The sequence below is a fragment of the Myotis nattereri genome (genome assembly GCF_964212035.1).
Source record: "Myotis nattereri genome assembly, chromosome: 14".
NCBI classification, from domain to species: Eukaryota; Metazoa; Chordata; class Mammalia; order Chiroptera; family Vespertilionidae; genus Myotis; species Myotis nattereri.
Window position 1 is genome coordinate 30,586,064 of NC_138089.1, and position 17,351 is coordinate 30,603,414.

Here is a 17,351-nt window from a genome sequence, read left to right on the forward strand (position 1 = left end):
CGAGATTGAGCACCCACTGGCTTGCAATCAAAAGTTATGCTGTGTGAAAAGTATGCTCTCTTCAGCACTGTGAGAGGCTCACCTCGGAGAGGCCTCTGAGAACCACAGTCTGAGTGTGTGGAAGAGTTCGGTCTCCCAATTCATGATCACCTTGTGGCTTATGTGCATCAAGGGCAAATGTGGGCAGTGTTGACTGCATTATTTACATGCATATTTCCGAGAGTGTTTGGTTGGTACCATGTCTGACACTGCATTAATGTGTACAACTGACTGCCTTTCCTCCCATCTAGTGCCTCCAAGAGATGTTCTAGCCATTTACCCAATGCTTCTGTGAGCCTGCCCATCCAGCCTCTTGTCCATGTCCCACATTGCTCATCAATATTTGTTCTCATCCCATTGCACTAGAGCCTCCTTTGGTATCTATTTTACCTATCTGTTAATTCGGACTAATTGTTTTTTTTTAACACACACACACGCACACACACACTGATTTCAGAGAGGAAGGGAGATGAAGGGAGAGATAGAAACATTAATGGTGAGAGAGAATCATTGATTGGCTGCCTCCTGCAAGCCTCTACTGGAGATCAAGCCTGCAACCTGAGCATGTGCCCTTGACCAGAATCAAACCTGGGATCCTTCAGTCCGCAGGCTGATGCTCTATCCACTGAGCCAAACGGCTAGGGCAAGACTAATGTTTTAATGACTAACAAATCCTTAAGAGTTATCACCCTCCAGAGCTATTTGAATGAAAGAAAGCTACCAAGATGGTAACAGGCTAAGACTTGGAGTGGTTTGAGAGATACGTGGTTTTTGGAACAAGTTCTTAGAACCCCTAGACTAGTGCAACATGGCAACAGTTTCTTTGATCCATAATTAAGTTGGCTCTGACACCAGGATTTGTTCAGCATGAAGACAGCCTGCCGACTGGGGCACACACAGAGTGTGTGTTAGTACCTGAAACTTCAGGCAGCCAGGGAGACACAGGCTGAGGACTCAGGGCTCCTGACTTCTGGCTCCAGCCAATGCAGCCAACACTATGTATCAGGGCCCAGTGCAGAGGTGTGTGGAGTCAGGGTGGGGACTGCCAGGGATCAGAACCCTATAACTTGAGGCTTCTTTTTGTCTAAGGACCTTGCTGTTGTTAAGCAAATGTTCCTATAGAATTCACACTGCAATTAGCACTTTAGACTAGTGAAGGGGCTGCCTGTAATTTCCCCCAAAACAGGTTTGTATAGAAGAGATATGCCATGTAGGTACAGGAGTGAGGTGATGGGGGTAAGATATAAAGAGATTGGGAGGCAAAATTGGTTGCATTTGCCAAAGGCCAGCCCTGGTCAGGATTATTCTATACATATATCCTATGCATACAGAACTTTATTTTTCATGGTTACAGGTCTTTATTATTATTTTCCTAGGGAACTTTTTGGGGCACTGAGTGCCAGACCAGAATTAAGTACTTAAGTGCTGTTTCTTAGTTACTCAGCTATGCAGTTAATACCATTGATTCCAGTTTGCAGATAAGAACCCTGAAGCTCAGCAAGCCCAGGATCACAACCAGCTAGGGAGTGGACCCGTCACCAGGACTTTCCAGTTCTTTCCTCTCCTCTCAGACCTCTCCACACATCATGTCACTGAACCTGGAGAGGAACCTTAGAACCTCCTGCCCATTCTACAAACATGGAAACTGAGGCCCAGGGAGAGAAAACGACCAAGCTCATACAGCCACACAGCAGGCTAGAGGCAGGCCCAGCCCTCAGACACCTAGCTAATGCTCTTTCTACCACACAGTGGAGTGTCCTGCCTGGGACCCGGCTCCCTATACAGGCCACTGTCTACAGAAGTGCACACTGAAGACAGCATGTGACCTGCAAGGCCATCCATGCAGAGCTCCTTCGTCTTCCCTGGGGCGGGGAGCAGCCGGCCACCCTGCCTCATCTGCAGATGTTGCCTACAGGGAAGGACGCATCAGGCTGCATTTAAGCAGATGGTGCAGATTCCTGCAAACTCAACATCTTGTATTTCTTTTCTCCATGCAATTAAACAAATAGAGATTTGCCTTCTCCCAAAGTTGTTTTTTTCTCTCTCTCATCTCCCCGAGGGATTCTGTGGAGAGCAGTGGGCAAACAGATGCATCACTTGCAAAGATGGTATGGCATCGTCTGCACATTTGGGCGTATTTCAGATGCTCCTTGGGACTCTTCCAAAGTCCCTGGGACTCACCTGAGAGGCCACACTGGTCTTGGGCACAGCAGCTGCAGTGGTGGTGAGGCCGGGGAGGGCTGGGAATCAGAGGTGAGGTCTGATCCCAGGTCCCCGAGCCCTCTCAGGGTGGGGCAGCTTCTCTGAGCCAGCAAGTAGATAGAGCTGGTGTGAATGAGGCAGATTCCAGGGTACACTGGGTTGTGAGAACCCAAATGAGCCTGGGGGCAGTTGTCACTGTCTGGACTTCTTAACTGAAAGGTTTGCATTCTGCTCTGGAAGGTCTTGGTGAAGGCAGAGAATCCTTAGCACCTCCAGCTGGGACTGTGGCAGTGGTGATGGATATGCCTCCTCATGGTCCACCACAGCATGGGAAAGGATGAGGATGAGCGGGAAGGTCTCAGGGGAGAAGAACCACTGTGATCAAGGACAGAGGCCTCGCTCTCACAAATGGCAATATCAACTCCACATTATTTCAATAACTGTTTGTGTAACGTCTAAGTTATGCCAGGTACTGCAGTGAGAACGCAGCAATAAAGTAGACAGAAATGGGCCCTACCTTTAAGGACACAGTAGAGAGTCTTTTATTTTTGGTGGGTAGAGCAGTCCAGTGACAGAGTCTCAGGGGAAGCGGGGAGGCTCTCTTGACACACGCCCTATTACGACTGCATGGTGGGAGAGTGCATCCAGCTCTCAACATGCTTCTCTGACCCACTGATATCACTTGGCCATGTGACCTGCTCTGACCAATGAAATGTGAGTGCAAGAGACATGTACCATATCAGGGCAGGTGCTCTGAGAGCCAGGCCATGGTTCACCATGTGTCTCTTCCATGTGCCATGAGAGCCACCATGCTCTAGGAAAGGCTGTTCCTTTAGCCTGATCCCAGTGGGAAGCTAGCATGGAACAGAGTCACCGTCAGCCCAAGAAAAACATGGGGTAGAAACAATAAGTAAACCTTGGTTATTTTAAGCCAATGAGATTTGGGGGTCCTCTGCTACTACAGCACACCCTGCTATCCTGACTGATAATCCACTTAAGTGACCTCAGCAGCTAGAACTCCCATTTCTCCATCTGCATACCTTCAGCGTGGACACGGACAACTTTCTGGTGTCCTCTCAGGAGCTCACACCCTATGGTTCCTACCATCACACTATCATTCTACCTCTGGAATCCTGGACAAGAGGGGTTCCTCCAGGGCCTTGGAATCAGAAACTAGGATTTTTAGGTGAAGCGAGCCGGGCTTTGGGTGAGCGGTCAGCCAGGTTCCTGGAGCAGGACCACAGATAACCAGTTGCTGACCAGCCTGGGCAAGGTCACTGTAGGCAAAAAGCTTCTCCCCAGGACAGGGGGCATGCTGTATTGTATGGTAGCTGCCTGAAAAACCTCAAAGAAATAGGCATATCTGGAGAGGAACTCACTGCTCACTGTCGCGATCCGTGAGTCAGTGTGTGCAGCTTTTGGCTGCTGTATGATTAATGATTTAATCACATTCCCAAAGGGTGTGCACACGTTTTCCTTAAAGTAAGAGGCCCACTTCAGCTCTCTGGGAATGGAAGCACTGGCTATGACTAGGGGACCAACTCTGTCCCTTGGGAGCCCCAGCTCTTTAGGGGTGCACTAGAGACTCCAGCTCCCTGCAGTGGGGCCATTCTGAGGGTATAAAACCTCTGTCGGTGATTCTCGGCGAGGGCAGCTATTATGCTGCCACATGTAGTTTTCGGCCTGTCTGTCTTCCCCAGGAGCCTGAATTAAGTGGTCTTCTTAGCTTACAGCATGTGGACACTCCATAGGTATTTGTTGAATTAACAAATACTTAAATGAATGAATGGATCCTCTATGAAAGTCTCCTGGCTCACAAGTGTGTGAATTCTGAGAACAACGTAATGTCCAGTGACCTGAGCTGCTCTGAAAGATCCATCGTTTAATTTAATAGCTCTTATCCTGTGGTCTTCCCTTCAACAAGACCTGTCCTCGCAGTTCACGCCTCCACGTACAAAAGAGCTGAGGGGGTGACGGGTGCGGGAGGTGCCGCCGCTGCCAGCACTCCTGTGATCCCGAGGAGGAGCAGCCCCTGGCCTCGGGGCTCGGAAGGCATGTGCGTCACAAACTACTTTTCTGTTTACCGTAATATGCAGTGACTGAAGGTCATCGAAGCAGGCCTTTTCCTGGGCCCTTGTTAATGTCAAATCTAATTTGGCCAAGAGGTCTTCCCAAAGGTTTCCCCACGCATTTCCTACTCAAGGCAGCTCTGTGACACTTCACCTCCGGAAAGCCAGGTGCTGAGATGGCAGAGACCTTCATCTTAAATCTCGGAATTAAGAGGAAATGGTACGCAGTTTGCCTAACTTCTCCAAGAAGCCTGGCTCTTTGCAAAGCAAGGGCAGTAGGGGCTACGTCCAGCCCCACAAGATGAAGGGGACACGGGTTCGGGGCCCTGATTATTTTTACTTCAAGGCGGAGTGGAAGAGTCTCAGTGTATAAACCTCAGGCAGCAATACGCCTGCCGTCCAGCATCCAGCACTTCACTGGGAGCAAAGGCTGCGGCATCTCAGAGGGAAGGCAGGGGTGGGTGGTGGGTGGGAAGAGATCAACCAAAGTACTTATATGCACTATGTATAACCCATGGACACAGACAGTAGGGTGGTGAAGGACGGGGTGGGGGGTGGGTTTGGGCTAGAAGGGGTCAATGAGAAAAAAAGAGGACTTATGTAATACTTTCAACAATAAAGATAAATGAAAACAAGCAAAAAACCAGAGAGGCCATTTCAAGTGCTGCTGCACCTGCCAGCTACCTCCTGACAGCAGGCTTTGTGCAGTCATTGTCTGACTCCCCCTAACCAGGATGCTATCACCTTGCCAGCTACCCCCTGACAGCAAGCTTTGTGCAGTCATTGTCTGATTCCCCCTAACCAGGATGCTATCACTGCTCCTCATGGAGCCGATGCTGCAGGTGGAGGAAGCAGGTGGGCAATGACCAGACATCTGCGTTCCTCTGAGGAGACACCCCTGCCCAGGTCCCTACACAGCCTCAGCATCATAGAAGAGATGCGGGGATTCAAAGGCACATGGGCAGCACCCCAGGGCGGCCACCCCAGTGAGCACAGAGGGCAGAGAATACTGACTAAAGGGAAGGGTTTAGAATGATGAAGGGGGAGGGAGAGCATCCTAGCAGAAGGAAACATGAATGAGCCTTATGGATGGGAACAAGCCAGGCGCGGGGATAAAGGAGCCATGCTGGCCAAGAGAGGCAGAACATCAGGAGGAAATGGGCCGTGAGGATGGATGGGCAGGTGGAGGCAGGTCTTCAGGAGGGTCCAGGGTAAGGCTAGAGCAAGGCACCACACCTGGAGGTTCCACAGGTGACTGCCACCATTGCCCCCTAACCCTGCTCTTGCCCTGGGCTCCTAGCTCTCATGGGAGGCACCCTCATCTAGCGAGATGCGCATCCCAGAGTCATCTTAGATGCCTTCTTTCTCACTCGTGACAGCCAATGAATCATTAAATCTTGTCGATTTGGCCTCCTAACTCTGTCTTAAATTCATCCCGACTGCCACTGCCCGGGTTCAGAGCCTGTTATCTCTTTCTCAGACTGTGGCAATAACATCCTAATTGGTCTCCCCATTTCCACCCAAATAAAGATTTGTAGAATAAAAAAATGCATGAATGCTGAGGCTTACGGTGTCATGGCAGTTCCCTGGTTGAGAGACCCCGCGAGAAACTTGCCTACCATCCACCGAAGGCACACAGAGGCTTACCTCCAGCACCTCGGGGTCCCGCAGGGGTCAGAGATGACAACCCAGGCTCCGTTTGAGGAGCCATCAGCCTGCGTCTCCCTCGCTGGCAGAAACCACGGGGCCTGATGAGCTGCCTCGTTCTGAAGGAGATTCTCGCACTAGATGGGCATCTGAGTCCCCCTCATTTGCCTCTGCCCTTTTCCCTGAGCTCCACCTCAGCAGAATTCAAGACCCAGACTCGGAACAGGGCGGCTGGCCTGGCCCTCCCATCAGGCTACTCAGAGCTCCCATCAGGCAGAGGGTGGCACTATCGGGAAGGTCACCAAAAAGACCTCTCAACAAAGACTCTCTCTGATGCTCTCTCTCTCTATCTGAGCACCAGATAATCTTGCACGCACCTTAGGGAAACTGCTTTCTTGACTGAATTAACCTGCCCTCCTGCAAGGCGAGCTGGCAGCCCAGAGGAGTGAGCTGTGTTAACACCAGATGCAATTTTGTGCTAAAGTTTCTTCCCACAGAAAATCCTTCTCACTCTCCCTATCTCCTCATCTCTCCCAGCAACATTCAAAATCAAATCACAAGTGTGTGCCCTTGGGCCCACCTGGTCTTTAACAAGCTGATTCCATCATTGCCTTGCAACCTGGAGGAGTTTAGGAAATGGCTGTAACCCACAGGGTGGTGCGGGGTCGCGTGGACTCATAATTTAGGTGATCATTTAGGTGCACAGGGAGCGAAATGGGATATTCATTCAAAGTAAGATGTCCTCCGGGGTGGCTTCTCTGTCCGCAGAGTGCGGGAGAGGACTGGAGGCAGTTTTCTGAATATTGCGGGCCCCTTATATCCATTTTGCAAGGGCTGTTTGGGATGTTGGCGGTGTGGTGATGTCCCTGCTCAGCTACATCATTCTGGAGAAGTCTGTGTTCCCACAGGCCTTCCTTGCCGGCCTGGTGACATAGTAAATGAAACACAGTGATACCCAAGCAGGGTTTATTTCACATTCAGTTCCAAACGTTTCACTTGGCTCTTTGGGCAACCAGCATTTTGATGGCAGGGGTGTGGGGTGTAGGGTGTGGTCGTGGTGGTGTGTGTGTGTGTGTGTGTGTGTGTGTGTAAAATAACGTTGATGGGGGAAAATGTTCCAAAGGCAGTAGTGGAGGGACCCCCAGGAGGGGATGGCAGGCTAGACTATGCTCAGGAGCCCCCATTCCCTTTGTGGAAATGTAGTTGCCCCCAAATACAGGCCTGGTGCAAGACTAAGCTCCCTATAGCACTGCTGCAGAGTCAAAGCGAGTTCCTGAGTATTTTTGAAGAGAACAAAGAAGAAATAACACATATTTGGGTGGGGATGAATGAAGCCCATCAACACATCAACAATCTCATTCACCATGTCTTCGCGACCATTCCCACCATAATGAGCATCCTCTCATTCCACAGGCTGACTGGACGGGTTCCCATCCTAGCTCCCAAGGCCTGGCCTAACATCTCGGAAGCTAAAAAGACTTTCCTTCTGAGAGGCCCACCTTCACATTCTGGCTCTGTCACTTTCTATCTGTGTGACCTTGAACAAGTCATGTTTCCTCTCTGGGCCTCACATGTTCCATCTTTAAAGTTGGTGAATAACATCCTTCTCACAGTGAGGACGAGAGAAGTACATACAGTGATGCATGTGAAGAGTCTGGCAGGCTGCATTAAGTAGGGGCTCAATAAAGCTAAGTGTCCCCGTGCCCCCCGCCCCCACTCTCAGCCCTTGTCCTAGTTCCCAGCCTGCTCCTTCCTGTGGCGCCATCTCCCCGCTCACAGAGGCAGGCCCCTCCCCCACACTTGGACACCTTCACTTTGCCCACCCCTTCCCCACCCAAGCCCTTCTTCTCTGATGTGGGCAGCCAGGCCGGGCTTTACCAGCATGCGACCTGAGTAGCCCCACAGAGCCCCCAGCTTGGTTGAATGCTTTGTGATTTTATTATTAAAATTCTTCAGGATTTTTTGCATAAGGGTCCCTCATTTTCATTTGCACTAGGCCCTGCAAATTACGTAGCTGGTCCAGGGGAGAGGAGCCCACCCCCTCCCCAGGTAACTGACAGCCCCCTTCATATTGTCAGGTGCCTCTATAAACCAACAGCGGAAGGAAACCCATATTTCTTCAGGCCCTGCGCTAAGTGCTCTTAAACACATTGTGCCATTAATCCCTGTTTGTCGCCTCCCTTGCCCACACAATGGGTAAATGGCGGGGTCAGATCAGGTGTGTCTGATGCCAAAAGCTGTGTCTTCTGACCCTTTAACCACACGAAATAAACTTAATATTCATCCAGGAGTCACAACGAGGTGGGAAGGGCTGACACTCTCATAGTATAATCAGATATGCTTTGTATATATCATTTAAAAGCAATTAATTAAAGAAAACCCCCACAGGGGAAAACCTACCACATAGTTTCTGAAGGGATTTCTCCGAGTAGGTCTCCCGGTCACATCCCTTCCCAATGTAGTTGGTCTGCAGCTCCGTGGTGATCTGGATGGAGGACACGGCTCCATCGCATGTCTCCAGGTGGATGCTGGGGAACAGGGGCACGCTCCCCGAGCCAGGCTGGTACTCAATCCTCTTGGTCCAGTCTGAATAAACAAGGGGAGGAGGAAAGTCAATCGGGTACAGCCAGTTCCGCTAGGGCACTTGTTTTCAATACGTGAATTTGTTCCAACACAACTCACATATGAGGGAATCATTCGATGACAGGAATTTCCCATTTGTTATGCAAAATTGCCTCTCTGAGACATACTGGGCGACTGCAGGAGACTGCCCAGCTGAAGTGAGCCATTCAGCAATGTACAACACGTGCACACCTCCAACATCTACCAGCTCTTCGGTTCACCTTGCTAGGAGCTGCACCCACTGCACCTGTGGCTATGCCTTTCCATCCCGTTCAGACCACCCTCCTCCCACCCGTTCACAGTACCGCACAAGCCGCAACCCTTCCTACGGCCACCTCCACGAGCAAAGGCCGGGCCTCTTCCAGGCAAAGTGCCGTATTTACTGTAGCACCTATGTTTCTTAGCCATGAAGCCGTGTAAAACCAGGCTAATGTTTTTCCTCTCACTCCTTGTGATGCGTCACTGATGATGTTTCTGAGGGTTGTGCCCCTCGCCCAATTTCCTCATTTTCCCTAGTGTGTTGATTTTTAGGAACGCACATGTCTTGTCATAAACAAACAAAAAATGGTGGTTCACGAATCACGCGAGGTCCTGAGGTGGGGTGCAAGGATTCTTTCCCTAACACTTGGGACTGTGACCCACTTTCATAGGGCTGATGGTCCTCACTGTTTTTTGGTGGAAAACATAATTTGGGGACCAGAAAGCGTTAGAGAGGCATAAAATCACAATTAAGGTGGCACCACACGAAACACAGCAATCAACCAACATAAACACTAAGAGTGAGTGAACACGTGAACTGATTGAAACAGCAATACCAGCGACTGAAAGTCAGAGCCCATGCAGAGCAACACTCACAGCGGCCGGTACCAGTGCTTGCTGACAACAGCGAGCATCCTACGCTCTGCAAGGATGCGCGTCCGAGAGGTCGGTGCGACCCTAAGGCTGACTCGAGGGTAGAAAGAAGAGTGAGTCTGAATCATCCAGAAACATAACTTATGAAATCTATTCATTTATGAATCTCAAATGTTTGTCACAATGTTGCTGGACAGTCCTTTTATTGAAGTAGAAATGAAAATCTATGCAATTGCTTGCCCTGACCCATGAGAAGCCCAGAAAGTCCTCGACTCAGAAAGTCAGTCTTCAGTCACCAGGGGGCTCCTCACAAGCTCCCAGTGGGCCACTGGCCACCAGTATGAGCTACACCAGTAGAGTGGAGAGGGCCGGGCTTAGGGGCCAGCCAGATGGCTTTGTTCACAAAGCAACCATTGGTTGGGGGTTTCCAAGTCCCAGGCTCTGCTTGGAGCATCACGGATAGAGCAGTACAGGAGTCCAGAGAGGTCCTGGCCTCATGGAGTTGGGGGAGAGAGGCAGATGATGAAGAAGCTGGGGCTGTCCTAGCAGAGAGGATTAGTGCTATGAAAGGAAAAGCGGTGGCAGAGGGGGCCTCTTCAGATCGAGAGAGTTCCCGTCTGAGCTGAGGCCTGAATGCCAAGGATGCATGTGTAGAGAGCCTCAGAGAAGCATGTGTGAAGCTGACGCAGCTATGATCTCGGCTTGACTCTATCAGGACAGAAAGACCTTGGGCAGGTTAGTGAACATCTCCCAGCCCCAGGCACCTCATTGGTAAAATAGGGGCCACTGCGTTGACCCTACAGAGTTGAGTGATGACCAAGTATGACAATGTGAGCCTGGCCTGCAGTAGGGCCCTGACTGATGTTTGAGAGAAGAAAGGAAATGTTTGGTCCATGTGGGGGGTGGGTGGGGGAGCATATCTCCCTGCACGGCAACCTCGCCACATGCTCAATAACTGAACCCCCACATTAACCAGCTGCGCTATTTTTCTTTTTTAAAAAATGTATTTTGCCCTAACCAGTTTGGCTCAGTGGATAGAGCGTCGGCCCGAAGACTAAAAGGTCCCAGGTTCGATTCCAGTCAAGGGCATGAACTTTGGTTGCAGGCACATCCCCAGTAAGAGGTGTGCAGGAGGCAGCTGATCGATGTTTCTCTCTTATCAATGTTTCTAACTCTCTATCCCTCTCCCTTCCTCTCTGTAAAAAATCAATAAAATAAATTTAAAAAAATTTAAAAAATGTATGTCATTGAAGGTATTACAGATGTTCCCCTCCCCCGCTCACCCCACCCCCAATTGAACAAGCTGCTCTTTAAAGGGTTTATGAGAGCACGCCATGAGCAGAGATTGCACACCAGGGGCGTGAGATTCATCTCCAGGGAACTTGCCATGGGAGGAAATTCGGATGAGGGTGACTACATGTAAAAGAGGACATACCCAGTTACATGGTTTCCCTCATAGCCCCCAGGAGCTGTGCCTGGACTGGCCCATCACCTTCCTATGGAGCTGCTATAGCCCGTGCTCCAGGGGCTCCAAGTTCAATCTTAAGGACCAACCACTGAAGGATGGACACACACACCCAGCCTTGTAGTGTCCTATGTATAAAATGTTTCATGCCATCGTGCATTTGATCATGCTCTTCCTTCTGCACGGAGCTTCCTTTCTACCCTCTTCTGTCCTGGCATCTCCACACAACGTATCAGGATTTTTCCAAGTCTGGGTAGAAACTCTCCCCTGTGCTCGCACAGCATCCTCAACAGTAGACTATGACATTAGACTCCAAGCTTCATGGTCACTCTGAATCCCTGTCATGGTGCACAATACCTGGCACAGAATAGATGCTCCCTAGATAGTGGCAGAAAGTGTTAATGGATCCTATAGGATATCCATTGTGTGCTTGCCTCTCCAGTAACTGGGAACTCTTTAAAGTCAGGCTTTGTGATATTTATTTTCTATGCTTCCACACCTAGCTCAGTACACAGGAAATACTAGCCACGTGAATCTGGGGAGCCCCAGACACCTGGCACTAACCGTTGCCATGACAGCCCTTCTTGAACCACAGACAGAACCCATGGCCTGTGCGCAGCCCCTGCCCTCAGTCCTATGGAGCCAGCCATCCCACGGCAGCCATGGCATGCTTGGTTCTCTTTGTTCTCAGCAGAGCAATTGGTTCAGAATTGATGTGGAAGAATTTGCTTCCTAATAACAAGATGTGACAATAAAGAGGAGGTCTCTTTTCCTTCCCTCCCTCCCTCCTCTTTCCTTGGGTCCTCCCTTCCTTTAGAGGAGCAGATAAAAAAATGGAGAAAGTGTTTCTGTGCACGGGCCTTGGTGTGAGACCTACACCATGTGTCAGAGGTGTCCCACAGCGCCTCCTTCTGGAAGCCTCTTCTGTTGGCGAAGACCAGGAAACCTTGATATCCTCTTTATTCTGTGGGCACTGCAGAGCATCACATCTGCCACTGGCTCCGGTGACCTCATGTGGCTTGCTTTTGAGGGTTTATGAGGAGCAGGCAAAATTGCAAGCAATTGATGAAGCTTTCTGAGTATAGTATCCTTAAGAGAGTGGGGATCTCACACAAACATCATTCATTTCCCAAGAAGGAGTTGGATGGGGGTTAAAAGAACAAAAGCAAGTCATCAAGGTCAGCCTTGGCCACATGAAATGTCTATCCATGCTTATTTCCTGGAGGGTAGGATAGCATGATAGTAAAATATGCCCTCTAACTTCAGTGTGTGTGGGTTCAAATCTCAGTCATCCCACTTCCTGTGTAACCTCCTTGAGCCTCAGTTTCCTCTTCTGTAAAAGTAGTACCTACCACCCAGGTTGTAGGGAGGATTGGATACATAGTTGTTTCAGCACCAAACTCAAGGGACATATCCAATAGCTATATTATTGTGCAAATACCATCCTCTCTAATAGAGACAGAATATGCAAATTGACCATCACTTCATGACCAAGATGGTGGCGAACACAGCCAATAAGGAGGGGATATGCAAATCGACTTGACAAAGATGGCAGTGGCCTGGATGCTTGCATTGTCGCCATGGCAACAACATAGGCATTCTGCCCCACCCTGACCTGGCTGCTCCAGGCCTCTGGGCAGTGCACGAAAGCGTAAGGCAGCTCCGGGCTGGATCGAGGGCGGTGCTGGCAGCCAGGGGAAGGAAGGAAGGCCTATTCTTGCATGAATCTTTGTGCATTGGGCCTCTAGTTTATTCAATAATATTTATTGCAGGAAATAAGAGGACCTACAATTATTAAGCACTGACAAGGTGCTAAGCTCTTTTACAACTATTTTTTCATTTAATCCGCCCAGCAACCAGTGAGTGGGTGCTATCTTAATTGCACCGATGTCAAAACCATGGCTGAAAGTTGACATGACTTTGCCCAAGGCCACACAACTCTTAAAATAACTCCTCCATAATTCTGAGGATTTTCCAGAATTGAGAACAATGGCAATTTTTACACGTTCATTTTTTGAACATTCAATTTATACTGATATAAAAATGAAAAAGGTGATAATCTCTGAGGTTAGCAAGGAATCAAGATGGGCTGCCTGTTTCATCACTGCTTGATCCTGAGAGCATTTTGTGTGGGCCCTGTGGCTGCTCTGACACTGAATGCTGGATATAACTGGCCTTGAATCTCAACTCCCCCAAATGCAGGTCATGTGACCATTGCAAAGCAGTTGTCATCTCTAGGCCTCCATTGCCTCATCTGTAGATGTGAGATGATTACACCTCCTTGTAGGCTTGTTGTGAGCACTTAAAGCTAAGAGTCCAACACAGAGATCCTCCTCTTGAAGTTTCATAATAGGAACATTCCATTCCTTGGTTCACAAGCTCCCCATACTTCTCTAAGCTGTCCTGCTTGGAAACAAAATCTTTTCAGTTTATAAAGGGCCTAGAGACTAGTTTACCAATTGTGGTTCAATTTTTTTTTTCTTCAGTGAAGAGAAAGGAAGCAGACCACCTATTGTTTTAATAATCAGGTTCAATCACACTGTAAGTGTTCCTGAAAAAGCTAACAGTGGAATGCCTTCAGGAATTAAAATCATTCTCTGTGGATTACAGATTTAGAAACATGATGATTTTATTATAATTCCCATTAAATTTGGGGAACATGTTTTCTTATTAGGAGAATGTTAACCACTTGGAATTCTCATATATATGCCTGGAGGTGGAAATAAACTAATCTGAGACTTCTGGAAGGCATAGGCTTCGTGGGCTGTTGTAATCCAAGACATTCAGGCCCATTGTTCCAATTCTGCATGAAAGAGAAAGACACAAGTGTGTCAAAACGTTCTTCTTTCCCTAACTGTGCCTATTCTGGGGCCTCCAGCTCTTCCTGATCTCAGCTTTCAGCAGCTGAAGAAGAATCAGGATTTTAGGAAATTGTTGGATTCCTACAAGGTGAGTGGCTGGACATTGGAGGCTGGGGAGTAGGAGGGAAGGGAAGGGGGCTTCCTTGAATACCGATTGTTCAGGCAGCTGACAGTCTAACCAATCTCTGCAGGCATCAACCACCTGGCATCCTTCAAGACTTTCTCCAAGAGATTTGTGACTTTGCCTTGGGTATCAAGGGACTTCCTCTCCTACAGGGGAAGCTATGGAGCTACCTTTGCTCAGCAGTAAGCACTCTTATCTCCTCTGGCCATCCAGTGCCTCTGAATTGTAGGCGCCTGAGGAAGCAGAGATGGGCTGGAGAGGTAAGCAGAGGTCAGGTGCAGGATGGTAGCTAAGAGGTTTGGATTTCATCTTAGGGCCAGGGAAGACCCATAAATGGGGGTTTAGTGAGAGCATGAAGTCTCCAGACTGTGCTTTGGAAAGGTCACTTGGCAGCTGGGTTAGGCCTGGTATTCATTTGCAGAACATCAGGACACTCCTGAGAGCCACCTCCTGAGCCATCCAGACAGAGGGTCCCCTCTGACAGGGCCACACCATGGGGAATTAGCTTCAATTTAATTACATTGAGGAGTGTTAAGTCTGCAGCTGAACAGACTCAGGTTTGAACCCTGGCTCTCCTTCTTCTTGGTTGTGTGGCCTTGAGTAAATCACCAGACCTCTCTGGTCTTATTTTCTCATCTGCAGAATGAATACAAATCTACCTTGCACTGTTGCTTTGAGAATCGGAGAAAAAATATGCAAAGCACCAGGAACAGAGGCCTGTTGTTACTACTACTATGATCATTTTTATACCATTCTTACATTATTCCAGATTTTCTCTTCACATTTTCAAAACCGCTGTCTGCAACTGTGAGGTGGGACTTTCAGCTGGAAGGAGGAAGGAGGAGGTGAAGATTCAGAGGCTGGGCATCCAGTCCTGGATCCAAGACTAGCTTCATGCTCAGAAGGGCCCCATGGTTGGTCTATGCTCCGCTGTCATTGCCTTAAAATTCTTAATAATTTTAAAACAAGGAGCCCCCCACTTTCATTTTGCATTGAGACCCATAAATAGCTGGTCCTGCCCTTCCCGCTGAGTAACCTTGGGCATGTTGCATAACCTTTCTAAGCCTCAGTTTCTATATCTGCAGAATGGGGATATTAATTAACTACCCTAAAGGGAGGAGCTCAGGCTATGCGTCAGACCCAGCTGTGAATCCAGTGATGCTACTTGCTACCATGTACTTTGGGCCAGTCATTTTCTTCTCCATCCGAGTTTACTCATGCGGACACTGGTGATATTGTCGCCTATTTCAGAGCTGCGGATAGGGTTTATGTCAGATAAAAAACGCAAGCCGCTTAACCCTGTGCCCAACACACTATAAGCACATTATTTTTGAGGAGTAAACCATGTGGTTTTGTCTTCTCCAATTACAAACAAGTACACACGCACAATTTAAAAAGAACCAAAACACCAACTCTCTGAACTCAATGTGCAAATGTAAGGAACCTTCTCTTCCTTTATTCCTGACCCTTTTCCATTGACTATATTTTGTTTTCACAAGAGCATTTCATTACCTTTGAATTCCCACTGAAAGGAGCCAACCATAATTAACTACAACAGTGAAGGAGGAGGGACAGATGTTATTGTGCACAGAGGTTAAGCCTCAAGGCTGTGCTCAGGCCCTGCCCTTCCTGCAGGGAGGTCAAGATGCCAACCATTCCATCCCGGATTGTAATAGAGACAGGGTCCGAAGCCAGATGCCGCCCCCCGCCTCACCCCAACGCTCTCCCTATCCTCAGAGAGGCAGGTTGGGAAGTTTACAGGAGCAGCACTGGAGTTGATTGTACAAAACACTTGTGCTCATCTAATGTACAGCAAACCGTGGCTGTCTCAGCCCACAAGGTGGGCTCAGTCACCCCTAGTTCCTCCTGTGGCTGTTCCTCCTTGAACGGGAGGAAAAGTTCCCTCTAGGGATCATGGAGGGGAGAAAGGGGCTCAGCTTGTGGGGCCACCTCTCCTGACCTGACCACCATGAAGCTCTGGAGCTCCAAGCATGAAAGGTTATGCAACATGCCCAAGGTGAGACAGGTGGGGCGCTCCCTTCAGGACCCGCTCCTGAGTTCAGTTCCTTCTCCTGGGCTGTGCTCTGTGCCGCACACACATAGGGGATTTCTGCTCATCATACACATAAAACTGAGTGCTGACTTTGAGTCAGTCTAGGTCCCTTAGTGCTCCCGCCTTCTCAGAGCATCCTCTCCCGTCATTCATGGCACCATGCTGGCTTCCAACAATTCATTAATTTCTGTACTTGTTTGTCTGTCCGCAACTCTCCGCCCACCCACTTCCTGCGCCCATCAGACGTCCCGCAAGCACAGGGACTGTGTCTGTTTTAGTTGGTTTTACATGTCCACTGCCTGGTACAATTCTAGGAATATAGTGGGTTCTCACTAAATGCCTGGGGGATGAATAACAAGGGTGCTTCGTGAAAGGTGCTGTGTGCAGACTCTGGGGCTCAGGGAACTCCCCTGGCACCCTGCTCTGGCTGGACTTGCTTCTCGTTGCATTTTTTGTGAAATTTCCTGCTCAGTCCTGCCCCTCGGAATTGAAGGTGTTACTGCCAGTCTACCGGGCTATGTTTAAGGGCTGCACGCTGCTTCTCTAGGGCCCCAGAGAGCCAAGTTCTGTCCTGCCCCCATGGTTAGACACTGCACCCCAATCCTGGCTGTCCACGTGTTGTGAAGGGGTCATTTCTTCTTCAGGGTTCTCTGATGCCTGTATGAGCACCTCAGCTCCTCTGTAAGCCTCTAGTGTTACGTACCATTACTCTAAACCCTGTGGCCTCCCCTTTCAACCTAGCTTCAAGCTCTCTCCTGGGCAGTTGGGCGCAGCCAATGCTGCCATTGAAGTGAACCCTATGGTGTTCAGAAACCAGGACCCTTGCCCAAAGCTTGGCTGCTGCTTTCTCCCCAACCCTTTCATCCTCTTTAATCCCCTCAGTTCACGTACTTTTCAGTACCCAAACCGAAGCATATCTGGCAGAAATGATGCTGAGAGGTATGGAAACCAGGCAAATTTAAGAGCAGGCCTTCTGAAAGATAATTTCCCCAAAGGGGAAATCATTAACTCAACCAGCCAGGGTACTTTCTCTTGGATTTATAGAAGCTCTTCTCTCCTATGTCCAATAAACATGAGCATTTTCCAGGCAATTTTCTTATCTTGGGACAAATGTGTGATTAGCGAAAGATAAAGTAGCTATTCTTCAAGAATCTTTACTTTTATGGCTTTGAAAAGCATTTACAATGCAAGAGTATAGTTTTTCATGCACACATTTTCAGTCTTTTTGTAAAAATGGTTTATGTATACTTTCCATATTCCAGAAATGTAAATCTCCTTAATCTGTAGATCAGTTGTACATGACTGCAAAGCTTACCTTTTTTAAAAAAATAAAAAATAAAAATAGAAGGACCATTATCTAGGTGATAAAGCCTCATTACTGAAACCAAACAACCAACTTGTCTTAAACTGTGGCTGC

The 17,351-nt window shown here is 48.8% G+C and overlaps 1 protein-coding gene across 2 annotated transcripts in view; it reads right to left on the reverse strand.

Annotated features, from left to right (window-relative positions):
• CLSTN2 (calsyntenin 2) overlaps positions 1–17,351 on the reverse strand; it is a gene marked incomplete at both ends in the record, with an annotated part of 546,899 nt that overhangs the window by 75,882 nt on the left and 453,666 nt on the right. For both annotated transcript variants that reach the window (XM_081105871.1, XM_081105872.1), the window contains one exon: positions 8,358–8,543. In XM_081105871.1, the coding sequence (XP_080961997.1) occupies positions 8,358–8,543 (186 nt within the window). The remainder of the gene's footprint in view (positions 1–8,357; positions 8,544–17,351) is intronic.